Source organism: Mesoplodon mirus (assembly GCF_964341445.2).
Source record: "Mesoplodon mirus genome assembly, chromosome: 12".
NCBI classification, from domain to species: Eukaryota; Metazoa; Chordata; class Mammalia; order Artiodactyla; family Ziphiidae; genus Mesoplodon; species Mesoplodon mirus.
In genome coordinates this window covers 40,623,667-40,636,696 of record NC_138988.1, presented here as the reverse complement: position 1 = coordinate 40,636,696, position 13,030 = coordinate 40,623,667, and the positions used below count along the sequence as shown (strand labels likewise).

The following is a 13,030-nucleotide window of genomic DNA, read 5'->3' as shown; positions in this document are numbered from 1 at the left end:
CAAGCCCAGCACCAATCCATGGGACCAGAGCACAATACATGAGGGAAGAACACTTCATCCATACCTGGCAGGTAAAAGTTTTAGAGACGAACTAATCACTCTTAGAAGATTTCCAAATAATGAGTCCAGAGTTCTGGTGGGTTAAGTCCTGCACCTCAGACGCTCAACTGGAAAGATTGTTTCTTCCTTGTTTACGTTAGTGCTCAGCTCAGAGACAGTCAGCTGAGAACAGTATGATTCAAGAAGAAGCAGTGGGCTTCAGGTCAGGAGATCTGGAGTTCTAATCCAGTGTTGACCCCATGAAAACTAAATTTAAACTGAGGTACATCATCACTCTGGGCCCCAGCTTCCTTAATTGCAAAAGAAATAAACAAAACCTGCATGTTTTACCTGACTGGATTGTGAGGATAAAACAGGACCTAGCGGATTTGAAAAAGTTAGGTGCACACTGCAAATATTAAATGATGTTGGGACTCTGATGATAAAACATTCTCTAGGGATGCTCAGTGGTTCCCATAACGACCTTGCGCAAGAAGGAGATGGCCAGTTTGCCAGGGCACTGCCTGGCACCTGTGCATGGTGTGTGAGCAGCCTACATATGAACCCAGACCCAGCTGTCCACAGCTACGGCAACCACAATCCCCAGCTTTTCTCGGACAGACACACTTCTTTCTATGTAGTTTGGTGTTTCCTTTCAAAACAGGAGTGTATAACTAGATATATTAAATGTGTAACTGAATATTTTCTGTGCCTTTATAAAGCTATTCAAGTATATGTATTCACACATCAGAAGCTGACCACCCTCACTCGCTCACAGAACCCCTGCCTCGGCCAGTCTGTACCCAAGGCCCAGGGCTCTCCTCAGCGATACACTGAGCACCTACCCACTCTGGCTGCTCATTAGGCTCTTCTGGCTTGTGGTCAGAGGCCACAGGCGGGGGCGAGTAATCCTTCACAGGAGTGGTGAATTCCACGGGTCCTGTTCCTGGCAAGGGGAGTTTCAGCAGTGGGTAGCTGGGATGAACAAAAAGGAGAGAAGAGTTAGGACACGATGGCAGGTAGAAGCTGTGCTGAGGTAACAGTGACGCAGGAACCACTGCAGTTGCACTAAATTCTCCATGCTAGGAGAACTGTACAAATGTACAAAATATTAGTCATAAAACTTCAGAGCTAGGAGAAAACTCAGAAGCCTCTAGATCAGAATTTTTCAAACTCCCTTTTAGTCACAGGAAGCCCAATGCATAAACTGCTTTATGAAGTAGTTTACTGGTTGAATATTTTTGGAGATGTAATAAAGGCCAGATGCTACACAAACTTCTGGTCAAATTAGACATAAGTAAGACAACAAGAAAAAACTGGGGAGGGACTTCCCTGGTGGTCCAGTGGTTAAGACTCCGTGCTTCCACTGCAGGGGGCATGGGTTCGATCCCTGGTTGGGAAGTTCTACATGCTGCGTGGTACAGCCAAAAAAAAAAAAAAAAAAACTGGGGAAACAAAAATCCAGAAGGATCCTGATTCAGACCGCTGAGCAAATTGCTCCAATTTAAAGGGACAGACCATGGAAACTGTGCAAAACACATTGAGGGTGTGGTTTACACTAGATCAGGCTGAACAGAAGTCAATGGACCTACCACACGCAAAGGAAAAAGCTTGGCCTAACATCAAAAAGTTGGCAAATGGACGTGCTTTTGTTTCAGGTTTCACTTCTTTTAAAACTTTTTCTTCAGGACTTCCCTGGTGGTCCGGTGGTTAAGACTCCACGCTTCCACTGCAGGGGTGGCAGTTTTGATCCCTGGTCGGGGAAGTTCCGCATGTGGCGTGGTGCGGGAAAAAAAAAAATTGTACTACATAAAAGTTAATTCTCAGTTTTAAATAAAACTGAGAATTAACTTTTATGTAGTACAATGCACAAATCTTAAGTATAGGGACTTCCCTGGTGGTGCAGTGGTTAAGAATCCGCATGCCAATGCAGGCGACATAGGTTCGAGCCCTGGTCCGGGAAGATCCCTCATGCCACGTAGCAACTAAGCCCATGCGCCGCAACTACTGAGCCTGTGCTCTAGAGCCTGTGAGCCACAACTACTGAGCCCACATGCCACAACTACTGAAGCCTGCATGCTTAGAACCCATGCTCTGCAACAAGAGAAGCCACCACAATGGGAAGCCCGCGCACTGCAACGAAGAGTAGCCCCCGCTCTCTGCAACTAGAGAAAAGCCCGCATGCAGCAACAAAGACCCAACGCAGCCAAAAATAAAATATAAATAAATTAAAAAAAAATCTTAAGTATATAGTGCAATGAATTTTTACATATGCCTACACCTGTGTAACCACTACCTAGATCAAGCTATAAAATATCTCCAGAACCTCAGAAGGTGGCCTTGTGCCCTGGCCCAGAGTATCCACTACCATAAACCGCTATTAGAATTCCTATCACCATAAATTAGTTTTGCCTGTTTCTGATGGCATATAACTGAAATCATCCATTCCACTGTGTATTCTTTTGTGACTGGCTGTTTTCTCTTAAATTACATCTACTAGAGTCATCCACAGTGGCACAAGTAGCAGATCATTCTTTTCCATATGTACTATTCTGCTGAATGAACGTATTACAGTGCATCTATCTGTTCCAGTGTTGAGGAACATCTGGCTGTTCCCAGCTGAAGCTATTAAGAATAGAGCTATTGTGGTAATTTTTATGTATACACTCATTTTTATGTAAGCACTCATTTCTGTTGGGTATATTCATAGAATGAAATTTCTGGGTTGTGGAGTATACGTATATTTAGCTTTGTAGATAACACCAGTTTTCCAAAGTAGTTATTTAAAGTAGTTATTTAAATTTATGTTCCCACCAGCAGTGTGATAGGAGTTTCAACTGCTTCAAATCCTTGTCACCTCTTGATATTGTCAGTCCAATTAATTTTAACCATTTAGAGGAGGAGGTGGTGGTATCTCTCTGTGGTTTTAATATACAGCAAATAGTGTCGAAAACTCTTTCATGTGCTTATTAGCCATTTGGATAAATCCTCTTTTGTGAAGCACCTCTTCAACTCTTTAACTGTTTTTAATTGAGTCATCTTTATATATTCTAGATATGAGTCCGCAGTCCTTTATACAGCTATGAATTTCCCTCTTAGTTCTACTTTCGCTGCATCCCATAAGTTTTGGTATATTGTGTTTTTGTTTTCATCATCTCAAGGTATTTTCTATTTTCCTTTCTGATTTCTTCTTCGACCCACTGGTTATTTTAGAATATACTGTTTAATTTCCATGTATTTGTGAATTTTCCTTCTATTATTTTTTTAATTAAATTTATTTATTTTACTTATTTATTTTTGGCTGCGTTGGGTCTTTGTTGCTATGCACAGGCTTTTTCTAGTTGCAGTGAGTGGGGGCTACTCTTCATTGAGGTGCACGGGCTTCTCATCACAGTGGCTTCTCTTGTTGCAGAGCACGGACTCTAGGCGCGCAGGCTTCAATAGTTGTGGCACATGGGCTCTAGAGCACAGGCTCAGTAGCTGTGGCGCACAGGCTTAGTTGCTCCGCGGCATGTGGGATCTTCCTGGACCAGGGCTCGAACCCGTGTCCCCTGCACTGGCTGGCGGATTCTCAACCACTGCACTGCCGGGGAAGCCTTCCTTCTATTATTGATTTTTAGTTTCATTCTGCTGTTATTGGAAAAGATCCTCTGTATGATTTCGATCTTTTTAAATTTACTGAGACTTGTTTGTGGCCTAACATATGGTCTATCCTGGAGAATGTTTATGTTCACTTGAGAAGAATATGTATTGGTCTAGCTGGTTTCAGTGTTGCTCAAGTCCTCCATTTCCTTATTGATCTTGTCTGCTTGTAGCCATCATTAAAAGTGGAGTATTGAAGACTTCAACTATTACTGGAGAACTGTGTATTTCTCCTTTCAATTCTGTCAATTTTTGCTTCATATATTTTAGGGATATGTTGTTAGGTGTTATATGTTTATAATGGTTATATCCTCTTGTTGTATTGAAGCATTTATCAATATATAATGTCCTTCTTTGTCTCTAACAAATTTTTTAATGTTGTCTGATAATAATATAGCCACTTCAGCTCTCTTTTGGGTACTGTTTAGCATGGAATATCATTTTCCATCCTTTTACTTTCAACCTCTTTGTGTTCTTATATCTAAAGTGTAGTGTATATCTAAGGACCTCCCTGGTGGTCCAGGTGGTTGAGACTCCATGCTTCCAGTGTAGGGGGTATGGGTTCAATCCCTGGTCAGGGAACTGAGATTCCACATGCTGTGGGGTGCAGCCAAAAAAAAAAAAGTTGAAAAAAAAAGCGTAGTATATATCTAAAGTGTCTTGTAGACAGCATGTAGATAAAGTCTTTGTAAAATCAAATTGGCCACTCTTTTAATAGGAGAGTTTGATCCACTTACATTTAATGTGATTACTGACAAGGAAGGATTTATTTATGCCATTTAGCTATTTGTTTCGTTTGTCTTATATGATTTTTGTTCCTCATTTTTGTTCCTCCATTGCTGCCCTTTTTTTAAGGGGGGGGTATTGATTTTTTGTAGTGTGCCACTTTGATTCCCTTCTACTTTCCTGTTCTACATATTTAAAAAGTTATTTTCTGGGCTTCCCTGGTGGCGCAGTGGTTGAGAGTCCGCCTGCCGATGTAGGGGACAGGGGTTCGTGCCCCGGTCCGGGAAGGTCCCACATGCCGCGGAGCGGCTGGGCCCGTGAGCCATGGCCGCTGAGCCTGTGCGTCCGGAGCCTGTGCTCCGCAACGGGAGAGGCCACGACAGTGAGAGGCCCGCGTACCGCAAAAAAAAAACTACAATGAGGTACCATCTCAAACCAGTCAGAATGGCTATCATCAAAAAATCCACCAACAATAAATGCCAGAGAGGGTGTGGAGAGAAGGGAACCCTCCTACACTCTTGGTGGGAATGTAAATTGGTACAGCCACTATAGAAAACAGTACGGAGGCTCCTTAAAAAAACAAAAATAGAGTTGCCATGTGATCCAGCAATCCCACTCCTGGGCATATACCCGGAGAAAACCAAAATTCAAAAAGATACATGCACCCCTATGTTCACAGCAGCACTATTTACAATAGCCAAGACATGGAAACAACCTAAATGTCTTGACAGATGAATGGATAAAGAAGATGTGGTAAATATATACAATGGAATACTACTCATAAAAAAAGAATGAAATAATGCCATTTGCAGCAACATGGATGGACCTAGGGATGATCATACGAAGTGAAGTCAGCAAGAGAAAGACAAATACTTTATGATATCACTTATATGTGGAATCTAAAATATGACACAAATGTGACCTTATTTATGAAACAGAGACAGACTCAGACATAGAAAACAAACATATGGTTACAAAAGGGGAAAGGGGGGTTAGGGAGGGATAAATAAGGAGTTTGGGATTAGAAAATAGAAACTACTATATATGAAACAGACAAAACAAAGTCCTACTGTATAGCACAGGGAACTATATTCAATATCCTATAATAAACCATAATGGAAAAGAATATGAAAAAGAATTTGTGTATATATATATAACTGAATCACTTTGCTGTACACCAGAAACTAACACAACATTGTAAATCAACTATCCTTCAATTTATTTTTTTTTATTTTTTTTTATTTTTTATTTTTTTTTGCGGTACGCAGGCCTCTCACTGTTGTGGCCTCTCCCGTTGCGGACGTGCAGGCTCAGCGGCCATGGCTCATGGGCCCAGCCGCTCCGCGGCATGTGGGATCCTCCCGGACCAGGGCACGAACCCGTGTCCCCTGCATCGGCAGGTGGACTCTCAACCACTGCGCCACCAGGGAAGCCCCTATCCTTCAATTTTAAAAAAATTACAGAATATGAAAAAAAAACCTACCTATTAACCACACTTTATTTTCTGCAGGCAACCTGAAGCTCTGGCAGAAGGGGAGATGCTCTGGATAGAAAAGCTTCCCATACAGAAGAGGATAGCGAGGCTTGTGCCCTGGGTCCACAATATCTGGTCTCCTGTCCATAAAGGCCCAGAATCTCTGGATTTTCTGATACAACCTTTATCATCTTTGGTGGCTGAGGGACTTCATCTAGCCTTAGAAATTTTCTCCTGAGCCAATCAGATTTCAAGAAAAATTTTAAATTCCTTTACAATCACATAACAAAGATGCTGGTTTGAAAAAATAAGTACACAGCATTAAGAACGTGACGGTACACCCCAGTACAGGGTGACTGTAAAGATAAGAGGAAACCACAGTGCCCTTAGAGAGTGGGACCACAAGAGGCAGCAGGTTCAGAAGGGTGCGCCAGGGTCGGAGCCTCCCTGTGCTTTTGTTGGGAGAGCGGCGAGCTGAATGAACACAACCATAAACAGGAAAGGAGGCAAGGAAGATGCCACCTATTCTTCCTGTAGGGCTCGGCTCAGGTGTTCTCCTCCCTGGAAGCCTCCGTAACGCTGTCTCCCTCTGCACCAAGGTTAGGTCAAATGTGCTATGCACAATACCCAATGGCACTGAAGTTATCTCTCTCAGGCTGAGACTGTGGGAGGGACTGTGTTCTGCGTCACTGGTCTGGCACAGTTCTTGGCATATATTATAGCAATCTTTATTGAGGTGGCTGTAAAACCCAATTTTATGCTCTCTCCTCAACTTCTGTTACGTAGGGCCACTGCTTCAAAAAGCCTCTCTATCCTCTGTCTAGGCAGATCCCGCCAGGCCCTGTCCCTGGCCCACTGCAACTGAGATTCTCTTTCTGAGGCTTCTCGTTCAAGGAGCAGACTCCCTGCAGCGAAAGGTATCAGCACCAAACAGTGTTCTTCATAAAGTTCATGTCGCCACAGCGAAGTGGAGAAAGTACAGATTTGGATCTGCCACACAGACCGGCCAGTTGCAGCACATACCACTTACTATCTCTCCACATTAGTTTCATCATCAGCAAAAGAACTAGGGAATAACCACCTCCTCCAAGGATGTTAGGCGACCAAATGAAACACTGTGTGTGGAAGCACCTGACCACAAAGCCAGTGCTCAGTGAAGATTAGTTTTCCTTTCCCTCCTATCAGCCCAATCCTACACTGAGGCTCACCCACTCCCTTCTCAGGACTGATGTTCAGCCAAGACACCTGTGGGATATAAGACAGGTGTCTGCCCAGCTTGGCTGCATTTGGGCTGTACTGGTTGTTAAATATTGTTATTATCACATTTGCCTCTTCCCCCATCCTCCATTCCATTCTAATTCACCCAGAGTCGAGAAGGAGTCTTCCACGCTTGAGACCTTAGCCATCTCATAAAGTTTTCATACCAGAGGCCCCCAAGTCATAAATCCAAGGACAATCTGTTTTGAAACACTTGTGTGATATCAAATTATTCATTCAAAGATAAAGGCCAATTGCACCCAGCTACAACTGCAGCTGCTACACATAGCCTACTTTCCCTGTCCAGGAAGCTGCCTGGTCCCAGCTGGCCAAATCCAATCCTCAGAAGATGAATGGCAAAGAGGAAACATCCTTCCCTTTTCCGGTAGCTAGAGCCATCTTTGTGGAAGGGGAATCACAACCACCTCCTCAACTTACACTGCCCATAGAGCAGAGGTCCCCAACCGTTTTGGCACCAGGGACCAGTTTCGTGGAAGACAATTTTTCCATGGACCGGTGTGGGGGTGGGTGGGGGTGGTTCAGGCGGTAATGCGAGCGATGGCGAGCGCAGAGGAAGCTTTGCTCGCTCACCTGCCGCTCACCTCCTGCTGTGTGGCCCAGCTCCTAACAGGCCGTACTGGTCCGTGGCCCAGGGGTTGGGGACCCCTGCCACAGAGAACACAAGTTTAATTCAATGTGTTCATCCATTATATATTTACTTACCATACACATACACATATAAAGAAGCTATCAACTGAGAATGTATGAAGGGGAGCAGGACCCCACCCCACCTCTAACAGAAGGCAATATGCGTAATGATAACCATAAGTGTCACCACAAACTGCTGCTCTAGAAGTTAGAATAAAAGAGAAAATACTTTCAGCTGAGACACGGTAGAACTTCAGAGAAATTTTCAAGAAAGACACACAGCCTAGTGGTTCTCAGCATGTAGTCCCCAGGCCTGGGAGCTTGTTTAGAGATGCACATTCTTGGGTTTATCCAGATCTGATGAATGAGACACTGGGGTAGGGCCCAGCAATCTTGTTTAACATGCCCTCCAGGTAATTCTGATGCTGGCTCAGGTTTAAGAACCACTGCCCTAGCATATGGGCCAGGCCTAGAAAAGTATGATTTTGAAAGAGACAGATGGGTCAATTAACCTACAGGAAAAAAAAACCAAGCAAATCCAAGAGCTGGGTTCTCAGAACACTCCTAATTCATCAGTTACAGGACAGAGCCACAAGTGTCTAATCTTGTACAACACAAATTAACAAAGTTTAAACATCAGTACAAATACACTGAGCCAGAGTGAGAAGAGTCAGGGGGAACAGAGTGCCACAGGCGCAGGCACCAGAATCCCTTTAAAGCTGGATTTGAACCCCAGTTTCCCTACTTATTAGTTGTGTAGACCAGGCAAGCCTCTAATCCTCCATCCCCCACTGGTTAAATGGAAATATAACTGGATCACTTCCCAAGGTTTTTATGAGGATTAACGAGACATTTAATTAGATACCTGAAGCACCAACACAGCACCCAGCAGGAAATTCTCAATGAATATGCTCATCTTTCCTTGTCCTAATTAGGGAAGAACTTGCGATCATTAACAACTGAATAACGAGTTCAGTCCTGAACCATCCTTCTTCCAGCACAGCACTGAAAACATCTATAAACGTTAGATGTACAATGAATCTGGAAACCATAATTCTTTCCAGAGACAAAGATAATCAGTTAGGCTCTTTTCATGAGTGTCAGTGTTTGAGAGCCAAGGGGACCACTGGATATCATCTTACATCAAACATCTCCTTTCACAATGTCCTCATCAGCCACACTCTTCAGGGCTCTATGGGGCCCTATGACAGAATGACAGTCACAACAGTCCTTGATGAGCACAGCAGGCCCCAAATATCAACCAGAGGTCAGAAGGAGGGTCCACATGAACACAAGAAAATGACTAGAGAGTAGAAACCAAGTCTCTGGGGTTAGCCTACAAGACAGTGTCCAAGGAACTGTTCAAATGGACTTTGCCTTGCAACATTCCAAGGCTCCTGCTCTTAACCAGGTACCAAAAGGAAGCTGCCACTGTTGAGAAGGAAAATTAAAAGATCATGCTTTCAATTATCTTGCAGTTTCTTAGAAACATCTAAACGTTATTTTGAGACAGATTACCAGCAATGTGAACAAATCTGGTGACTCACCAAGTCAGGGCCAGCCTGGACTGTTTTACTGTCGTGGCTAAACACCCCAGGACTAGAGCTTTCCACTTGACAGATCCAATGAGCCTCAAGTTCCATTGTGTAAAAAGCACACGGTGCAAGGGCTACTGAACAGTCAGGGTTAGGAAATCTATTGTGCCAAGGCACTGGCCCCCCATATCCAGGGCAACTTGGAAACATACCAGCAGGCTAAGATGCAGAGCCCCGTGAAGAGAATGATGGGGATGGGGTAGGACGCACAGAACAGCCCATGGTTGTAGAAGGCCTGAGATATCTTCTCACGCAGCCTTTCAGTCAGGGTCATCCTCAGCTGAAGTCACCTTGCTGCCATCCCGGAAAGTGACCATGGATCAGCCTGGCACACGTTGGACAGCACTGACAATGGACACCATCTGCAGGCAGGCACCTGGCAAGAAGGGAGAAAAGCCAATTAACAAAGAGTACTTGGCTCTCAACACTAGGGCTGCTGGGGGAGGTGGCAGGGACGTGGACAGGGAATCAGGAGGCCTACATGCAAGATCTGGAGACATCAATCCCAAAACACACACACACACACACACACACACACACAATCTTGGTCGGCTCCTAGTGACTGTGGGTAGTGTCTAAGTAAGTCTAACCAAAGAAACAAAAAAACTGCCTCTCTAGCTCTGGTAATAAACTCTCAATCCTCTTCCATATTAGGTACTTCTAAAAGGCCACTCCCTAGAGGGCATTTTTCTCACACGTGGCACAGGAAAGCACTCCTGTGTAACAGACAGCACCTTCAGCTGCTCTTGGCCAAATGGACATTCTGGAAACCGCCCCCCTCCATTCTCTGTGCACAGGCCAGACTGAGAGAAATCCTTGGGAAAAACCTTTATACAAGGTCTGATCCCTCAAAAAACATTCTTACACAAACAGTGATTCACTGATAAAGAAAGTCCAGTGGGGTCAGCCCTCAACACAAAAACACCAAAAAGCCTAGGCCCCTGACATAAAACAAAATTCACTGTGACAGTGGTATTGGGTAGACATCTCTGCTCCTGGTCCCCCAGTTGTTCCTGGGAGGGTGAGGGCAAAGGGCCCCTCCTATTTCTGCCTGCCCAGCAGCTGTCTCCTCCTTGGAGTAACAGCAGTCCAGTGTGGCTCTGAGAACCACCTTTCTCCACAGGATTTGGCCTGGACATAACAGCCAGTTAAGGTGCCCCTCCCTGACCCCCGCCAGGCTGGTTAGGCCTCTCTCCCTGGCCTTTGCCTTCTGAGCAGAAAGAAGCAAAACTGGATACGGTGGTGTTTATTCTTCCCCAAGAGGTTCCTGCTCCCCAGATCACGGGCTGCTCTGGCTCCAGCCCTTTCTGAAGACGAGCTCATCAGCTCTTCTTTCCAGTCTGTGAGCCACCCCATATCCTTCCAATAAATACTCTTTTTGCTTGTGTGAGCCAGTTAATTTCTGTTGCTTCCAAGTAGAGAAACTTAAACAAATAAAATCAGAATAGAAAACTCTAGCAGAAGGGCCCAAGAATCTAGAATTCCTTTCCTTACTGAGCTCGCCGATGAAATTCAAGTTTAAATCCACTTCTCCTGTTCCATGTTGCTGTTTTCTTTGGTGTGTGCTGCAGGGAACCTGCCCAGACATGTATCTTGGCTTGATTCAGCTCACTGATGAAAACCCAGGCCAAGGAGATGATTCCTCAGAAGTGTTGAGACCAGAAGGGAGAAGCAAAAGGAGTCACACCACAGCCAATTCACAAGAAGGAATGGCTACCACTCCATCCACCTTCCTGGAAGCACAAGTCTCAGGCGCACATGCAATTTTCCAGTCCAAGAACCATCTAAGGAAATAGTACAAAGAACCCTCTGTGGGTCAATTCAGAAGGCAACAGAGAGAGGAATCGGCAGGTGACAGACGCTGACCCGAGAGCAGAGGTGCTGACAACAGCTCAACCATTCACAAGGTTCACCTGGAACTAACAGCTCAGAAAGGTCTCAAGCAGTAGACCTGCAGCAGGGCACCAGCAACAGTGCTCACCACCCAGCATAAACAAGGACTCAAGGGAAGCAACGTTTCTGCTCCTGTGTCCCCAACCCTCCGTTCTACTTCAAGGGGAAAAACACACACTAATGAGATATATGCCTGTGGAAAGACGCTGTCAAGAGGATCCCTGAAGACTGATGGCCATAAACAAGTTGTAGCTTTTCCAACCTCAGTCCTCTGCCAAGCCCCACATCTCTTCCCTTAAGTGTCCCAAAACCAAGCCCTCCAGGAAATTGCGATCCTACTAATCCTAATCTCCTTCTCAGGCCTCTTCGCACACAAATCGGTAACACAAGAAGCAGGGGGCAGGGGTGTGGGTGGGTTCTCTTATACATGGAACTACTAATATGAGAAAAAAACCATCTCACTTCAATTCTGCAGCAAATACAAATCTTTCTGACATGACCTTAGTCGTTTTCAGTTTCCATTCATCCTTATTAGTTATACTAATTGCTAATTTTCACAGCACCAGGAAAACAAAATTAAAAAAAAAAAAGAAATCCAAATTCTACTTCATTACACAGCCCACCTACCTGAACCGAGCAAGAGGGGAATTATTCATATTTACTCCACTGTATTCATTTTAACACAAAGCTTTTCCAAAGCAAAATTTATCCTAAGAAACTGCCAAAATATTTTCCAGAGTGCCCATACCATTTTACATTTTCACCAGCAGCATGAGACTTCATTTCTTATCATCCTCACCAGCATTTGGTATTCTCACTACTCTTTATTTTAGCTGTACTAATAAGAATGTATTAGTATCTCATTGGATCTTAATTTGCATTTCCCTAATGGCTAGTGACACTGAACCTGTGCATGTGTGCATGTGTCTGTGTGTGTATTCCTTAAGACGTTATATATATGAGATCATGTAATTTGCAAATAGAGATAGTTTAACTTCTTTTTCAATCTGGATGCCTTTTGTTTTTCTTGTAAAATTGTTGTGGCTAGAACTTCTGTTACAATGTTGAATTGCAGTGGTGAGAATGCATCTTATTCCTGATCTTAGGAAAGGAGCATTCAGTCTTTCACCTTAAGTATGGTATTACATGGGAGTTTTTCATATAAGCCCTTTATCAAGTTGAGGGAGTCCCCATCTATTCATATTTTGTTGAGTGTTTTGTTTTTTTAATCATGATAGTGTATTATGCTTTGTGTCTTTTGAGATGATCACGTGGCTTTTTATTTATCCTACTAATAAGGTGTATTACACTGATTGATTTTTTTTCTCGTATTGAACCAACTTTGCATTCCTGGGTATAATCCCTTTAAATTTTGCTAGACTCTGTTTAGTAATATTGAGAACTTCTGCGTTTATATTCATAAGGGATACTGGTGTGTAGCTTTCTTTTTTTATGTCTTTGTCTGGCTTTGGCATTAGGGTAATGCTGGCCTTGTAGAATAACTTGGAAAGTGCTCCTTTGTACTTTTATATAACAGTTCATGATAAAACTTCTTTAAACATCTGGTAGAATTTACTAGTGAAGCCATCTGATCTTGGGCTTTTTTTGTTTAATTAATTTATTTTATTTATTTATTTCTGGCTGCATTGGGTCTTTGTTGCTGCATGCTGGCTTTCTCTAGTTGCAGAGAGTGGGGGGCTACTCTTCGTTGTGGTGTGCATGCTTCTCACTGTGGTGGCTTCTCTTGCTGCAGAGC

At 43.8% G+C, this 13,030-nt stretch overlaps 1 protein-coding gene across 4 annotated transcripts in view; it reads right to left on the bottom strand.

Moving 5' to 3' along the window:
• Nucleotides 1-13,030, bottom strand: part of SCAP (SREBF chaperone) — an 81,750-nt gene that overhangs the window by 23,469 nt on the left and 45,251 nt on the right. For 3 of the 4 annotated variants that reach the window (XM_082638123.1, XM_082638125.1, XM_082638126.1), the window contains exons 2-3: nucleotides 9,534-9,757; nucleotides 885-1,014 (exon numbers count right to left, since the gene is read on the bottom strand). In XM_082638123.1, coding sequence (XP_082494249.1) covers nucleotides 885-1,014; nucleotides 9,534-9,655 — 252 coding nt within the window. In that variant the 5' untranslated portion in view covers nucleotides 9,656-9,757. Of the gene's footprint in view, nucleotides 1-884; nucleotides 1,015-9,533; nucleotides 9,758-10,875; nucleotides 10,897-13,030 lie in introns of those variants that run through there. The other variant, XM_082638124.1, reaches the window with a different exon arrangement.